This window comes from Doryrhamphus excisus, linkage group LG7 (assembly GCF_037039965.1).
Source record: "Doryrhamphus excisus strain RoL-2023G ecotype Guam linkage group LG7, RoL_Dexc_Guam_v1.1, whole genome shotgun sequence".
Lineage (NCBI taxonomy): Eukaryota > Metazoa > Chordata > Actinopteri > Syngnathiformes > Syngnathidae > Doryrhamphus > Doryrhamphus excisus.
Genome location: NC_136363.1, coordinates 5,815,023 through 5,831,644, shown reverse-complemented (window position 1 = coordinate 5,831,644; position 16,622 = coordinate 5,815,023). Strand labels below are relative to the sequence as shown.

The 16,622-nt window shown below is 43.2% G+C and overlaps 2 protein-coding genes across 3 annotated transcripts; one reads left to right on the top strand and one right to left on the bottom strand.

The window, feature by feature from the left end:
• The first annotated feature begins 130 nt into the window (after positions 1-130).
• On the top strand, positions 131-3,576 carry LOC131101320 (palmitoyl-protein thioesterase 1-like). Its single transcript, XM_058046277.2, has 10 exons — positions 131-158; positions 1,709-1,828; positions 1,905-2,014; positions 2,253-2,380; positions 2,446-2,516; positions 2,582-2,684; positions 2,767-2,857; positions 2,925-3,023; positions 3,082-3,153; positions 3,223-3,576. The coding sequence occupies exons 2-10, from the start codon at positions 1,717-1,719 to the stop codon at positions 3,343-3,345; spliced, it is 909 nt and encodes a 302-aa protein (XP_057902260.2). The 5' UTR covers positions 131-158; positions 1,709-1,716; the 3' UTR covers positions 3,346-3,576.
• Positions 3,577-3,923: 347 nt separating this feature from the next.
• cap1 (CAP, adenylate cyclase-associated protein 1 (yeast)) lies at positions 3,924-15,571 on the bottom strand. Of its 2 annotated transcripts, none has more exons than XM_058046272.2 (13): positions 15,420-15,571; positions 13,109-13,213; positions 10,004-10,104; positions 9,807-9,884; positions 9,577-9,720; positions 9,245-9,330; positions 8,254-8,359; positions 7,285-7,462; positions 6,736-6,917; positions 5,464-5,587; positions 5,295-5,377; positions 5,074-5,217; positions 3,924-4,924 (listed from the first exon to the last, which is right to left on the bottom strand). In XM_058046272.2, the coding sequence occupies exons 2-13, from the start codon at positions 13,209-13,211 to the stop codon at positions 4,841-4,843; spliced, it is 1,413 nt and encodes a 470-aa protein (XP_057902255.2). In that variant the 5' UTR covers positions 13,212-13,213; positions 15,420-15,571; the 3' UTR covers positions 3,924-4,840. The 2 variants fall into 2 exon arrangements, with proteins under 2 accessions (XP_057902255.2, XP_057902256.2); XM_058046273.2 differs by lacking the exon at positions 15,420-15,571 and adding an exon at positions 14,132-14,156.
• Positions 15,572-16,622: the final 1,051 nt, after the last annotated feature.

The window sequence follows — 16,622 nt, the reverse complement described above, 5'->3', positions numbered from 1 at the left end:
ACCTTCATATTTTAGATTATAAAAAATAAAAATATATATCTAAGCAAGAAAACTCAGCTCTGACACGCCCCCCACCCTGTCGTGCGCGTTCACGCGAAAGCTGGCACTTCATAATACAAATACCAAACATTACACGACACCTGTCCACTCCAAGAACGGTGAGTGCCAAGTATAATTTGTCTTGATTTAAACGACATTCATTATTTTTTTTCCTACACATTATTACTCTATCGGTATGTTATATTGATATATCAAACACTGCGTTTCTTTCTTAATTTATTCGAGCAAACTTCCCGAAAAATATTGCTCTAACCAAGGAGTGTAGCGTCGTAGGATATGGTCAGGAAAGTCCGTCATGATGGTAAGCAAAAGAGGTGGGCGGGGTTACACTGTACAAATAGAATGGAGTGTAGCACTCACAGTGGAGAAAGTCGGCCATGATGGTAAGCGATATGGGCGTATGGGTTCACTAGCACTGAACAGAGTGTAAAATAACTTAAACGCTGTGTGTACACCTTTGATTGAAAATGGATGAATGTCATTTATTGAATCACCACCCAGAGAAACAAATTAAGTTGAAGTTATATTGTGTGGGAGTCACACACTATGATTAATTACAACCACTGTTCTAAATGTGCATTTTTAATCACACATAATCATCTTTATTTTTGATGAAGTTGAAAAATTACAAGTCTTTTGCACCGTCTATGAGAGCAATTAATAGCTAAGAAGCGTGTCGAGGATTCAGTGTTTCCGGATTCCGCTCACCACCATGGCATACAAACCCATTCAGGGCAGAATGCGGATGTTGGCACACCTGTTTTAACTCGAGACTACATGATGCAATGCTAGGAGACATTGCGTGGGAATGTGGAAGAGAGATCGCAAAACTGGAATGCTTTAGTTGAAATATAAGAAAGCATCTAAGAGTCGTTTGGAAAATGAAGAGCTGAAGCTGGACTGAAATGCTGTGGAAATATGCTGAAATGTGGAATGAATGTAGGGGTAGTTTGGAAGCTAAGCTAAAGCTGTACTGAAATGTGGACCCAATTTTTGAAATATGTAAACACAGGGGCGTGGTTCTCTGGTGCAGTCAATCAAAATTTAATATCTCCTCGGTTTAGTCTACAGGTGGGGACGATTAGAAAGTGTTCTGAATGAGCGGAATATTTGAACGTTGCGGATGAAAATGTGGCAGAATAATAAGACAAATGAAAAATAGTGCACAATTTGGTGTGTGTGTGAATTAGAGCTGCAACGATTAATCGATGACTCAATTAATCATCAACTATTTTGGTAATAGATTAATCAAAAAATTTAAATATGTAATTATCCTCTTACTTCAGCCTCTGAAATGTGAATATTTTTTAATTTCCTTAATCATTCATGAAAGCAAACCCATACCTTTTGTGTGTTACTCCATTAATCGAAAACAAGCTTCGGATTAATCGACTAAGAAAATAATTTTGTCATTTGACAAACATTTAGATTAACATTTTAACAGAATATCTAAGTGCCAACTTGTTTTTTGTGAACTTACTTGCTAGTTCGATTTGGAAATTAAATCAAATTAATCGATTAATCAAAAAATAATAATTGACCGATTAATCGGATATTAAAATAATCGTTTGTTACAGTCGTGGTATTTTGAGCATGCTGATTAAAAAGCAAAGAAAAAGTGTTATTTACTTCCAATGACTTGATGTAGGTTCCAGGATGGCAGCGCTTCTCCCGTGGTTGTTCCTGGTGAGCCCAGCGGTCCTGGCTGCAAGCACGCCAGTCAATGAAGCCAATGGGACAGTACCTCTTGTTCTGTGGCACGGGATGGGTGAGTGCTTCAATATCTGGGTTATTGAACGTATGACAGGCACCAACTATTCCAACCATGTCTATATGTCCACCAGGTGATAGCTGTTGCAACCCTCTCAACATGGGCGCGATAAAAATGATGAGTGAGCACAAGATTCCGGGTATTTACGTGCATTCACTGATGATTGGCAAGAATGTTAAAGAGGTACAATTCCCTGTGTCTGAGTATACACAAATTATGATACAGATGGGATTAGGAATTAGTACCAGCTATATGAGGAAATACGGTAAAGGTCCAGGTTGGGAATGAGGTCCTGACCCAGGTAGTGGAGTTCATTGCTGTACTAAATCATTGTGGAGAGGTGAGCTAGATGAGCAATACTTGGCTTCACGTGTCTCAGATCTTCTAATGTTGTCATTTTCATGCCCCTTTCCTTCTGCAGGACATAGAAAATAGCTATTTCATGGATGTGAATGAGCAGGTGGCCATGGCGTGCAGTCTGCTTGCTCAGGATCCCCAGTTGGCGGGAGGATACAATGCAATGGGATTTTCCCAGGGGGCGCAATTTCTGTATGGAACTACTTATAGTTTCAGTTGACTATGCTTTTTTTTTTACTCTTCCACTGTGTTCACAGGAGAGCCGTGGCACAGCGTTGTCCTTCTCCACCAATGAAAAATCTCATCTCGCTCGGTGGACAGCACCAAGGTATGAACATCCAGCGGGTGTTTTTTTTTTTTAAACATTGACAGTTAAATCAATATATTCCCTAGGCGTGTACGGGCTGCCAAGATGTCTCGGAGACGATTCCAGCGTTTGTGTCCTGATTCAAAAGTTCCTCAAGATTGGCCCGTACAACAAAATGATTCAGACCAGGCGAGTTGTCTCCATTCCCTTTTTTTTGGGGGGGGTTGCATAACCACTAAGCAGCCAAACCCTGTGTTGCATTTTTTTCCAGCCTGGTGCCGGCACAGTACTGGCATGACCCGTTACATCATGACCAGTACAAGCACAGCAGTCTCTTCCTGGCTGATATCAATCAGGAAACGGTCAGTATCTGAGTTATGAATATATTCCTAAAGAAAACAAATTAAACGCAATCCTGTTTTTAAAAAGGTAGTAAATGAGACTTACAAGAAGAATCTTCAGATGCTGAACAAGTTCGTCATGGTCAAGTTCCTACATGACACTCTGGTCGATCCTGTGGATTCTGAGGTAAATTAAACAGTAATACTTGAAACGTGTCGTGATTAATTAATCATTTTCATTGCAGTGGTTTGGCTTCCTAAAAAACGGGCACACCAAAGAGACTGAAACCCTACAGGAGAGCGTTCTCTACAAAGAGGTGTTTACTATTCATATCATATATTTACTATATATTAATCACTCCTATGTGTTTATGTATTCAATGTAGGATCGTCTGGGTCTGGCCGCAATGGACAAGGCAGGAAAGCTGGTTTTTCTTGAAGCAGACGGAGACCACCTCCAGTTTACAGAAGAAATGTTCGATGCCAACCTGCTGCCTTACCTACGCTAGAAAATGCTGCTGGTGAGATCCTGCAGACAAATAATTCCCTCCTGTTGCACTAATCATCTGTAGCATGCTAATGGGGTGAGGTTCATTGTAAAGCTAACTTCTGCTAAGTCTGTTACTTCAGTGTTTCCGCGACATGTAATTGATCATGTCGGTGCACGTCTACAAAAAACTTCACCTTAAAAATGTGTTTAGTATCCTGTATGACGTATATAGCTCATTTACACACATTGACCAAAAAAAAAAGTTTCAGTGCTCTTTATTTTAATAAACATGCACCGGACTCACCTGTCTTGACTTGTTGGTACTTGCCTGTGTGTGACTATAAAAGTAGTCAATTGTAGAGATGGGATTTATGGCTCTTTTGAGGGGAGCCGGATGTTGGTGAGCCGTTCCTTTCAAAAGAGCCGTTCCTTTCAAAAGAGCCGTTCACACCGATTGGTGATGTGCTTTGTAAATAACATCAAAGTAGATTTTATAGCGCTGTAACAAAAATACAAGTCATTACAAATATAAGTAATAAAATCGTTTAACATTGTTTTATCCATGCATTTGGACTTATTGAAATAAAAACACCAATATGTTATTGCAACATTTTAATGATGTCTCCAGTACTAATGAGCAGAAATCAAGATTGTGGACCCTGCCCCCTTCCCCCCCAAAAAGAGGTGAAAGAAATGTATATAAAAAAAAACTGCTAGCCAAATGGTGCAGACATGTCTACAGAGTTAAGTTAGGACCAGGATCTAGACATCACATGGTGACACGTCTCTCAGAAAACCACGTTGCCCTTCGCCACAACCTTTCCTTACAAGCCTCTTCTCACATGGAATGTCTAATACTCGGGAATGTGTACACAAAGACACGTGCATGTGATCTTGTTCTATTCGAATGAGATGATGCATTTCATTGGAAGAGTAGAGAGGTCTTGGTGCACATACACGACCTGATTATACTGCTAATTTATGTGCAGACGATATTTAATATCCACAACAACTGTTAATATTTATGAGTCAATGTGCGATATGGAGGCCATGGAAGGGGTTTGTCAACAAGTGCTTCACTGTTCATTGCATGTTAAGGAGCACTAACCTATCAAGCCACACAAAAAAAAAATGTAAGAAATAAGTGAAGCATCTTGATACTACCGCTTGGAATTTAGGTGAAAAGCACAGCATGACCCAGATCAATAGAAAATATACCTAATGGCAAAGTGCTCCCTGCTGATTGGCTGGAGGAATGCTTCTGATAAAAAGTGAGCAGTCCTCATTGGCTGTGGGAAGAAACAGCTAAAGCTGCGATTGGCTAACTGGGGGAATGGGAGTGTTCGATTCTCACCTCGACAGTATGTGGGTTTTAGCTGGTGAGTGGGGTCACATCAGTCAGGTGGAACATTAAGGACGGGGGGGAAGAGTGGGTTTTCGGGGTGTGTGTACGTGTGTGTGTGTGTGTGCGTGGCGGTGTTGAGAACAGACGGCTGTTTCTCATGCTGCTACCTCTACCCTGCCATTTCTGTTGTTGTGGTAACGAGCTTCTGGCCGTCCCAGACCGTCTTGAACTGCTCAGGAACCGGGAGCTCCGTCTGTGGAGAGGAACGAGAGGTCACTGTGAGCAATGTGATGTCAACAAAGAATTACTATAGGGGTGTTATTTTATGGCGACATGGCTCTAAAAAAAGTAATCAAAATAGCCGTGATACAAATGACAGGCAATGTGGGGGCTCAAACTCACAAATTCGCCATCTTTTTGGGGAACCAGGATGTTCATCTCTGAGCTCTTGGCGCTGATGATCTCGCAGTTGAGCGAGTCATTGCTCAGGTACACGTGGCAACCGTCCGTCTTGTTGATGGAGATGGTAGGAACCCGACCCAGAACCTGGACACGACAGCAGGGTTTCTCAATGCCGCATGTTATGTATAAGGTGGATACATCATTGGTAACTCGATACGCACCTGGACTTTAACATCCTTGCAGTTTATGACATCCACAATGCCCACGACGTCATCAAACACCAAGCCCATTTTCTTACAGTTATCTGGAAATAGAAGCAGTAGATGGATCTGATGTTACTCCAATATCATGATACTGGAGAATAAAGCCGAAACAAAGTTTGCTCGTTACCAAGAGTGATGGAGTTGATTTTGCCCTTGACTTGCAGAGTGCTCGTATTGCACTTGAAAGCGTAAACCACCTGCTTCAGCTCGGTGTCACTGATCACCAGATTCTGTGCACCTTCTTGGTTCTCCTGCAGAGTGCAGACAGCGAAGAAATGATCTTTTAGTACAGTCATAAAGCCAGAAATGCTGCAAATGTTTCACAGAGTACAAACTAAGGATCGACCGATTTGCGTTTTTTCCTTGTATAGGTATCGGCCGATACACGCGTGGGTTCGCCGATGTATTACTCCACTGCGTGATTTACAGTCAGGCATCGGCCGGGGCAACGACGACCCCGCAACACACGTCGTCGTGGTACCCCGCCCCCACTGTTGAATCACATCAGGAGCGTGTTTTCACAAGTAATAGAGGTAGCTAGCGTTTAACACTGTACCAAAGCCCATCACAATTCACTGGGTGATCGCTAGACATAACAGTTTAAGTCACGGTGTGACAACAAGAAATCCCAAAAACATCACATACCAACGCAACTATCAATAGTTGAGCAGAACAAGAATGAACTATGCAACTTTAAATGCGTATCGTGTTATGTGTGTGCGCTCTTTCCGAGCATGCACGCACACACACACACGCAGGCACAGAAGGAATTGGAGCAGCCGTGTCTGCTTATGAGAGGTCTTTATCGTGCACAACACCAACTTTAATGATGAGAGAAATGTTTTATATCGTACTAAATTGTGTCAGTGTGATGTGTTTGTGTGTGTTTTGCATATGGTTGAATATTTACTCCCTTTAAAATTGATAATGCCGTTTAAATGTGGGTTTAAGAAAGCTGAATCCTACTGTGTTCAGTGTTTATATTTCAATAAATATTTGTTATCATGGTCATTTTTTCATGTAAATTGAGGGATCAAAAGCAATATCGGCCACAAATATTGGCCCAAACAAAATCGGCCGTCGGCTGAGGGTGAAGGAAAAAAATCGGTATTGGCATCGGCCCCAAAAAAACCATATCGGTCGATCCCTAGTATAAACTACCTGAGAGAAAATCTGTCACAAAAATGGCAACCACAACTTGACAGATTGAATGATGAGAAACATTTGTCTCATCCGGTTCTCAGTGGGTGTCTCGTGACACCCCTATGTATGTATGCATTATGACATTACCCTAACACATAAGTGCTGTGTCCTTTGTATACACAGCGGTGACTCCCCAAAAACCGCCAGCTCTACCGACTGCGTAGAAGGAGCCTACGAGGTGGATCTAAAAACCTACCACTTTCCACTTCTTTCCATCCAGCTCAAGCACGGGGGGAAGAGTGCGTGCTGGGGTGGCCGATGCGACAGGTCGGGCGGCGGGGGAACTAAAGGGCTTTGGTCCGGTGCGCACAGCAGCCCCTTGAGTTCTGAGGTTGGGATTCTTGTGTGTCTTCTCGTCATCATTGACATGCCTGAGGCCTGTAAGGGAAATACCATGCAAATATTCACTCATTCATTTTCTATCGCTTTTCCTCAAGAGGGTCGCGGGGGGGGGCGGGGCTGGAGCCTATCCCAGCTGTCTTTGGGCGAGAGGCGGGGTACACCTTGGACTGGTGGCCAGCCAATCAGAGAGCACATATAGACAAACAACCATTCACACTCACATTCATACCTATGGACAATTTGGAGTCACCAATTAACCTGAACATGCAAACTCCACACAGAGATGGCCGAGGGTGGAATTGAACCCTGGTCTCCTAGCTGTGAGGTCTTCGCGCTAACCACTCGCCCGCCGTGCCGCCCGATGCAAATATGATATGGCCAAATTGTCACTGTGAAGACTTACCCTTGGTGATGTCGGATCCTTTGTTGATGGCCTTGAACAACGCGTTGCGATTGGTGTTGTCACTGTCGCCACAGGTCTCGCTGATGTCCATGGGAGGAGGTGGCGGGCCAGGAGGAGGTGGGGGAGCGCATCCACCAGGCGCACTGGGAGGGGCTGCAGCCGCTGATGCCACCGGGCCCTGGGGAGGAAATCATTGTTAGAACTCTACCAAAAGATTAAAGAAAATTGCCACTAAATGAAGTATAGAGAGACCAGAGAGGGCAAGGGGAGACTTCCTGTCTGCTTCTGTGTCACTAAACTATAACGCAGACCTCACAGCTAGGACACCCGGGTTCAATTCCACTCTAGGCCATCTCTGTGTGGAGTTTGCATGTTCTCCCCTTGCATGCGTGGGTTTTCTCTGGGTACTCCGGTTTCCTCCAACATTCCAAAAACATGCTAGGTTAATTGGTGACTCCAAATTGTCCATAGGTATGAATGTGAGTGTGAATGGTTGTTTGTCTATATGTGCCCTGTGATTGGCTGGCCACCAGTCCAGGGTGTACCCCGCCTCTCCCCCGAAGACAGCTGGGATAGGCTCCAGCACCCCCGCGACCCTCGTGAGGATAAGCGGTAGAAAATGAATGAAAGACATTTTTATTTCAGTATATTTTTTGCACATTTTTTTACACTTTTGATATTGTCATTATGACTATTCATTATTTGTATTAATAAGTTCCATATGCTGTAGGTTAATTGGCAACTCCAAATTGTCCATAGGTATGAATGTGAGTGTGAATGGTTGTTTGTCTATATGTGCCCTGTGATTGGCTGGCGACCAGTCCAGGGTGTACTCTGCCTCTCGCCCAAAGACAGCTGGGATAGGCTCCAGCAACCCCCCCGCGACCCTCGTGAGGATAAGCGGTAGAAAATGAATGAATGAATATGCAGGTTTTAAAAGGTAGTAACAGAAGCTGGTGTGAAACTCACAGTCTTGCTCCAGGACAGACCGGTGGTGTGGTGCTGCTTGATGTAAGCCTGCAATGCAGTCCAGATTGACAAATAGGCTCGCACCCAGTCCACGTGTTTCTTGTCCCTGGTGAGCATGACAGGAAAGAATCGCTTTGTTTCAGTTTATTACAAAATCAATTGTGATCAATGAGGAAACATGTTAACACTAGAGATCGACCGATATGTTTTTTTTGGGGGGCTGATGCCGATACCGATTTTTTTTCCATCACCCTTAGCCGATGGCCGATTTTGCTTGGGCCGATATTTGTGTCCGATACTGCTTTTGATCCCTCAATTTACATGGAAAAAATGACCATGATAAAAAATATTACAGGTCTCTATTATAATGTAAACACTGAACACAGTAGGATTCAGCTTTCTTAAACACACATTTAAACAGCATTATCAATTTTAACAGGAATAAATATTCACCCATGTGCAAAACTTTTCTGTCGTAGTTTTAAGTTTTATCGAGCATCGATGTGATGACAGCTCCTCCGCAGCGTGACGCGCATCCCCCACGCCCCGCCTCCACACAAACACAATTTAGTACGATATATAAAACATTTCTCTCATCATTAAAGTTCGTGTTGTGCACGATAAAGACCTCTCATAAGCAACACAAAGCTGCCCCGGCGGATGCCTGACAGCGGCGATCCCACTCGCGTATCGGCCGATACTGATACAAGGAAAAAAAACGCAAATATCGGCCCGATATATCAGCCGGCCGATGTATCGGTCGATCCTTAGTTAACACCACACCAAACAATCTGTGCATTTATGTCATTTCATCTACTCTCAAAAGCCTGACTGGTATGACGGCAGGGTTGGAAAGAGTATTCCGTGCAGTTGTGGCATGTTTTAAACACAGGAAGACTTCAGTGAAATACTTAATGTTAGTCTCATTCAACATATATTTTAACTGGATTTAGCTAGGATACATTCAAAACTGATAAGATGATTTCCTTACTTTTCCTTGTATTCCTTAAGCACACGGTTGGTGTAAAACATGGCAGCATCCTGCATCTCTTTAACATACGGGCATGGCTTAGGGTCCTAGGACAAAAGCAAATATGGAGTTACACAACATGAAATACCTTATCAGTTCAAGCCTCGTTTCTGATGCCATTATGTGCATTTCAAAAGGCAAAAGTAGAATATTAACCATCCAAAGTACAACAGTCAGGTCCGTTTGTGGTCATCACGCCCCCTGTTGGCTACGAGATGTCCATTCATTCATTCATTCGCCCAAACACAAAGCCCTCCACTGTTTCACACACAAAGCCAAAATCATAAGCTCACCATGGTAACCCATCCGAGGGCAGGCACGCTCTCGCTGACGGCGGAGAGGTGGTTGAAGTACGGAGACGTGCGGTTCTGCTCGCGGAACGCTTGCACCTGCTGGATGGCTTTACACACCGGCTGCAGGAGGTTGGTCAGGACCGTCTGCACAAACACGGACAAATTGAACCAAAACATGTTTTTGATGCTTTTCATTCCGTGATGAATAAATGACAAAATGAGTGACTGACATCGGAGGGCTTCTGCGAAGAGGAGGCCATAATAATGAGTTGTTTCTGACAGGTGAATGCCTGCTTCATCATTTCTGCCTGCGAGGAGGAGAGGAACAAGACATGACTATATTATATGTGGAATATATATATGTGTGTGTACTCTGTTGTATGGAATACAATTCAGCAGCTTCTGCAATGAGCAATGCAGTACGTACATGTTTCAGGACATCCCCGGCTATCTGCTGGCTGATGGAGCAATACTGAGTCACAGGGCCATTCATGATCTCGTCAAAGGCCTCAACGTAGGCTGCTACCGCTGCCAAGACAGAAAAATATTGTCAACAAAGAAATTTGACAATCGACACAACTTCAGTCGTACAAAGGTTACCATGAATATTTTAAACTGACAGATCGCTTGTGAAGTTGTAGAGGGATTCCAATCAAATACTACGGCAATGTGAAACACCACTATGAGACAAGAACAAGCATACCCACTCAAGTCTGAAATCAGGTCACTGAAAAGTAGTAGTCCCAGAACCCAATAGAAAAAAATCCACCCAGATTTTATCTAAGTACCCCAAAAACCTAGGGGTGTCCAAACCGCAGCGAGGCCACCATCTTTGGTCTGTCGCTCGTTTTGTTGTCATCCACTAAATGTGGGGGTTGCAAGACTAAAAAAGGGAAATGTCATCCTGATGGTCTGCAGGTAGCCACTCCATTGCTTTTGCAGTGACGCTGCGTTCTAGACAGATATAAAGAGGCCGTTTCTTAGAACTAGACTCTTCCATCAGGGCCCCACTTTCCCTGACGGGTATGAGAATTGAAGCTCTTAGAGGACAATTCCATAGGAAATAGCCTGGCAAAAGACATACTCGTCGTTCCTGTTCTTCATGGGTTAAGCTGCATCAGCTCATCTTGTGCAGGCTGATTGGTGTACAATATACGCTTAGTAGTGTGACTGGATTCTTGTACTGAGAAGAACACATGATCGGGACACACTGCTTATCGGCCATTCTTGAAGCCGGTTGTCTATGCGAATGCTCATAAGACACCAGGGCATTGAGGCTGGCGGTTTCCTCCCGGGCGGCCGCCACATCCTTAGGGTCCTCCGTTAAACCTTTAAGAGGACAGAGGGTGTACTCTGCTGCCAATGTCCATAAATCTATGGAATATTCTGAAACACTTTGAGGGCCTTGCCGAAGTGCTATAAGTCCGTTTGCAGCTGGACCCAAGCAGTCAGGATGGAGAACATTGTTTTCATCTTACCTTCATATTAAAAAGGTATTGGGTCTCTGTTGAAACATGAGTTCACATTGAAGCAAAAATTCTCTGCACTTATTGAACTCACCCATAAAGGGTTGTGGATCGGTGGCATAAGACTCCCTCGCTGCCCTGCTGGGCAATGCACCTTTGGCAGGCACCAAACCGGTATTTAAATCTGACACTTTGCGAGTCAATTCAGCTATTTGATAGTAGAGTGCTTTGTTAAGATGGGTCAGACTTTGAAGGATCTCTGAATGACTTCCCAGAAGGGCGGTGTGGGAGCCCAATTTTTCTCGTAGTTGTTTGGGACCAGATGAAGCGTCTGTGGAGTCCATGTCGTTCAAGCAGATTGTTATGGCAGAAGTTGTGACTTGGATCTTGGGACTGGACACGTAAGTGTGAAGAAAAGGAGAAGGAATCCTCGGATTGCGCAGATGTGGGCTCAGGCAAGGCAGCGGGGGAATCTACACACTAAAGAGTTGATAACTTTTAAAGACTTTCCGTCAAAGACAGTGACGCCGATGCTGCATCATGGTGCTGCAACAAGGGCATGAAAGGCAGGCGAGGAATGGTGATGATTCCACATCACAGCCCATCGTTTATGATGCGGTAGCAAAGGGAATGGCGGACAGGCCAGAGGAAGAGGGTCTAGATAAAACTAAGTCACACAGAAACGTTTCCAGGTCTCATCCACACGTTAACAGTTCTAGGTGACCTGAAATGCTATTTTTTGAAAGCAGCTTATAGAGGAAAATCTCTAAATGCCGATTTGTCGCTGCCATGTACATAGACAGTACAAGAATGATGATGTCACCAAACCACCGCTACGTCATCACTAACGCTTGACCAGAAGTGAGCTTTGACGACAAGCAAACATAACATCTGAATATGTCTCATCTCTTCTGATATTTTGTTGTATACGCCATAATGACTCGGAGAAGTACTTCCACTCAACGTTTTCACTGTCATGCATTTGGCACACTTCAATATTTCAGATGATCAAATTTAATTATTAGTCCATGACAACGTAGCTTAATGTTCTGGAAGGTGTGTGTCCCATTACATTTGGTGTAAACGTAATAGTGCATTTCAGAAAAATAAAAACAGTAAAATATGGTGGTGGTAGTGTGATGGTCTGGGGCTGTTTTACTGCTTCAGGACGTGGAAGACTTGCTCTTAATAAATGGAACCTTGAACTGCTGTCTACCAAAAAAATCCTGAAGGAGAATGTCCGGCAATCTGTTGGTGACCTGAAGCTAAAACCAACTTTGGTTGTGCAGCAGAACAATGATCCAAAACACAGCAGCAAGTCCACTTCTGAATGGCTGAAGAGAAACAAAATGAAGACTTCTTCTTGTGTTCAACTATGTTAAAGTTTCAGAGGTTTGCACAAGTGAGCACAGAAAAAAGTTTGGGATGGCTCTGAATACTTGGTTTCAGAGTTTTTTTCTAAAATCGGCTCCCTGTGACATCACAGTGAGTCGGACCTCCTTATATGGGCGTTCCTAAATACAAGCTGTAGACCTACCCTCCCCTGCTCTGTGGAAGATTGAAGATTTCACAGTGTTAGCATGCGACCAATCACAGCGGAGTGCAGTCCACAACTCAATACAAAGGGTGGAATAATTAGCATAATGGGTTCCACTTCATGCTAGAAACCCTGCAATGTAGCTGAATGACAATTCTGCAAAGCGCTGTAAGAGACTAATTGCAAGTTATCCCAAGCGCTTGATTGCAGTTGTTACTGCTAAGGGTAGCCCAAGCAGTTATTAGGTTTAGGGGGGAGGGTCAGTTTTTCCCACACGGGACCATGTAGTTTTGGATTTTTTTCCTCCCTTAATAAAAAGTTCCATTTAAAAACTACATTTTGTGTTCAGTTGTGTTGTCACTGACTAATATTTACATGTTTGATGATGTGTGGCAAACACTTTTTCACACCACCCTAAGTCCTGTGTGTGATATCATGGCTTCCTGGTTCAGAAACTGGCACTAATTATTGATTTTTTTTTCCTGGCCAATCTTCAACTTAAAGGGATTCACAATAATTTCAGTCTTACCTCCACCAGCAGACCCTCCATTGCCGCTACCGGGGCCTGATATGCCCTCCAGGCGGCCCACCGCCACCTCCAGACGCTGCACCAGACTCGCCAACTCTGCCATATCTATGGATTAAAGAGGTGATTAGGAAAGTATGACAAGTTGACACCAAGATATAGCTGTGTTGGTACACATGTGGAAGAACTTGAAGGGAATGAAGGTATCTGTTCCTTACAAAATGTTCACTTTTGCATTCCACCTTTGAATCCTTATGTAAGAAAACACAAGAATGCATCTGCATTTGCTAGGAAGCAGGTCAGGACTTGCTGTGTAAATGTTATGATGATCCCAGAGTGTGTGTGTCGACAAGCCCTATCAATCCAGGTAAGTCGTGAAGGTTAAAGTTTGCTTCATACCATGAGATTTCTGGCATCATCCAACAAACATGGCAGAGATTGCAATTGTTTCTTGCAAGTTCAACCAGTATCTGACATGATCACACCCAGCAAGATAGATCAACATTACGTAAGGCGGCTGTAACGGGACACCGCCAGTCTCAGGTGCTTCCACCTGGCTGAAAACATGATAATGACGTCAACCATTTCTACCTGCTGCTTGCAGCAGCCATCCCACTTTGAAAAACATTTTGGTGCATAAGGACAACAACATCGGGATGGAAGTTGGTTGCCGGGTAATGAACAAAAACTAAAATGTTTACACTGGCACATTTTGCTAGTCACGCATGGCTCCATTTCTCCATAAATGCGTCACTTTCATACTTTAACCATTCCACTCCTTTGGAGAGAGTTGTACATTAATTCACCCACTTGGCTTGGTGGTATAATTAGATTAAGGTAGGACACACACACACACACACCCCTAATAATACCCACGACCTAATTGCCATCCAGTGCCAAGAGAAGCATTCACATCCCAAAGAAAGCTAAAGGTGTTGTAAGTGTCAACAACAAACATGCACAAGAGTGAAATCATCTTATAAAAAGGGGCTTTTGTACATATATAAAGCCTTATAGACTACGTACATATTTGCGAGTTGCCTGCCATTGAAATAAAACAGCATGCAGCAGGAGGGAGTGCTGTGTGGGGCGTTCAAGGGGCACTCAATGCCGGCCAGTGAATTCTTCAAGCGGGTGGTGCGTTCCAGATGCCCAAGGAAATTTCAGTTATAATGTATCGTTAGTAGTCTTTAAGCTAGCTTATAATACCACTGTGAATGGGATGTTATATGTATATGTATATGTATTACTATGGCACACGATGGCTAAGAAAGCAACAGCGAAACGTGCTATTGGCTCTTTATCTGCTATGTTAACGTGAAAACTAAAACTCTTTCAACTTGGTGACGTCACCAACACGTCTTTTCTTTGCGAGAACATAAAGGAGTTTGGTGAAAACTCACAGTACCATTTAGGGTACACGTTAGTAAAAATAGAATCGTTAATAACATATATTCTTAAGTATTTACGACTTATTAAGAGAGACAGTCGAACGATGTGGACGAATTCCGGTTTTCGAGATTTATTGAACGCCGCACATGTCTCATCCAGTCCCATCATGTCCCATCTATACTAAACAAAGACGTCACCTTTCATTACGGTTTAAAAGGGAACACGAAATATACGCCATCTATATGCGTGATTTAATAGTGGATGACACATAAAATTCAAAACACTAATGCGAGCGAGGCTACAAAAGCTGGCAAGAGGTTTGCTGAAGTCGGTGTTCTTGCCAAGTACTAAAAACTATTAGCACTCCGGGGCTAGCATAACCACTATAAAAATGGACAACGAAGCCTTATTATTTGACACAGTTATAATGTGAAATAGGTTTTCGGGGCGTTAAAAGACACTTCTCCGATTAGGGGGACGCTAGCATCATCAACACACTGCGAGCTAGCTAGCATTACCGGTACCTCAGAAACGTCACTTGCACTTTTGAGTACCGTAATACCCTTATGATAATAATGTAATGTTAGTAATATTACCGCTAGACATGCTTCCCCCTTTGTAGCGGCCGCTGTTTCGGCATTTCCTGGTTCTTCGCTAACACGCCCTCACTGCGTTTTGTGATTATTATAACAAGATTTGATAACATGGATACATGACACATATATAAAATGCTCTTTCGTCGACGAAAGGTGAAATATTGTTGAATATTTGTGCTGCAATTAGTGCACCGATTAGCAACAGTGGCTAACCGGGTGTGTTAGCGTCACATTGATTTGGGGAATGATTGAGGTAACGCTCTATTGTGTGTTTTAATCAAATACTCTTTGATCCTAAAAGAGCAAGAACCGTGCTTGTTACCTACCAAAGCGGTGTCTCGGTTGTTTACTTTGACGTCGGGTTCGTCTGTGTAGCTTGTCTAGCCAGACCAGAAGGAGCTTCTTCTTCTTCTTCCTGGATGAATTTACCCAGCTGTCACCGCGCCGCGTTTCCGCCCTTGTCAGCGCGAGCCATTCCTTGGCCATATAAGGAGGCAGACAGCAGGCAAAATAAGGCCATAACAGGCATGTCCTTCCTCTTTCCTAGTGTATATTTTTTTCTATTGAAGAATTGCATGCAGTCGCATGCGTTTAGCACAATTCCTGCACAACATAGCCATGTAAATACAGGAAAATGTTTATGCAAAAGTGTCTCCATACTTTTGACTGCAACTACCACTGGCACAATTAATACAAACCATAACTTAGAGCTGGTGGTTGGCACTAATGGAAATTATTTACATTTGCAATGTTCCGTTCTGTTCATTCATTTTCTACCGCTTTTTCCTCACGAGGGTCGCAGGGGGTGCTGTCTTTGGATGAGAAAGGCGGGGTACACCCTGGACTGGTCGCTGCCCAATCACAGGGCACATATAGACAAACAACCATTCACACTCACATTCATACCTATGGACAATTTGGAGTCTCCAATTAACCTAGCATGTTTTTGGAATGTGGGAGGAAACCGGAGTACCCGGAGAAAACCGATACATGCACAGGGAAAACATGCAAACTCCACACAGAGATGGCCGAGGGTGGAATTGAACGCTGGTGTTGAGCTGTGAGGTCTGCGCGCTAACCACTAGACCGCCGTGCCGCCCCCGTTTTGTTCATAAGGGATGTTATTTCATTCAGTCGCACTGCATGTTATTTTATTTCACACACAAAAAAAACATGATTTAAAAAGTGGTAGGAAAACATTGCATTTATAATAATAATAATGCATACCATAATGATAACATCCTTAAAATAACTGGCCTTGTTCTCACGAGAAGAACAGACTTTCGGTTACTGACCGACTCTTTTTTTTTTTTTTAATCTATCTGTAATCTCTCACCACGGCAAATCTGTTCCACAAGCACAAAACAGATTAGAACTGTGTTAACCAAACAAGTAAAAAAAAACAAAAACAAAAACATACAGGCTACACAGTGCATCTGCTACTTGGTTTGATTTGTTTGGTTAACAAGTTACTTTACTGAATTATTCATTATTCATTTCTCATGAATCCATAATAATCCTTATGAACC

What these genes read in the sequence shown, in the direction of transcription:
- LOC131101320 (XM_058046277.2), top strand. Translation starts at nt 1,717, where the DNA reads ATGGCAGCGCTTCTCCCGTGGTTGTTCCTGGTGAGCCCAGCGGTCCTG. An exon ending in GCTCGGTGGACAGCACCAAG is followed by an intron (nt 2,517 to 2,581) that starts GTATGAACATCC and finishes TATATTCCCTAG; the next exon opens with GCGTGTACGGGCTGCCAAGA. An exon ending in AGAGCGTTCTCTACAAAGAG is followed by an intron (nt 3,154 to 3,222) that starts GTGTTTACTATT and finishes TATTCAATGTAG; the next exon opens with GATCGTCTGGGTCTGGCCGC.
- cap1 (XM_058046273.2), bottom strand. Translation starts at nt 14,153, where the DNA reads ATGGCAGGCAACTCGCAAATAT. An exon ending in GTCTGTCCTGGAGCAAGACT is followed by an intron (nt 7,463 to 8,253) that starts GTGAGTTTCACA and finishes TTTCCTCCCCAG; the next exon opens with GGCCCGGTGGCATCAGCGGC. An exon ending in AATCAACTCCATCACTCTTG is followed by an intron (nt 5,378 to 5,463) that starts GTAACGAGCAAA and finishes TTCTATTTCCAG; the next exon opens with ATAACTGTAAGAAAATGGGC.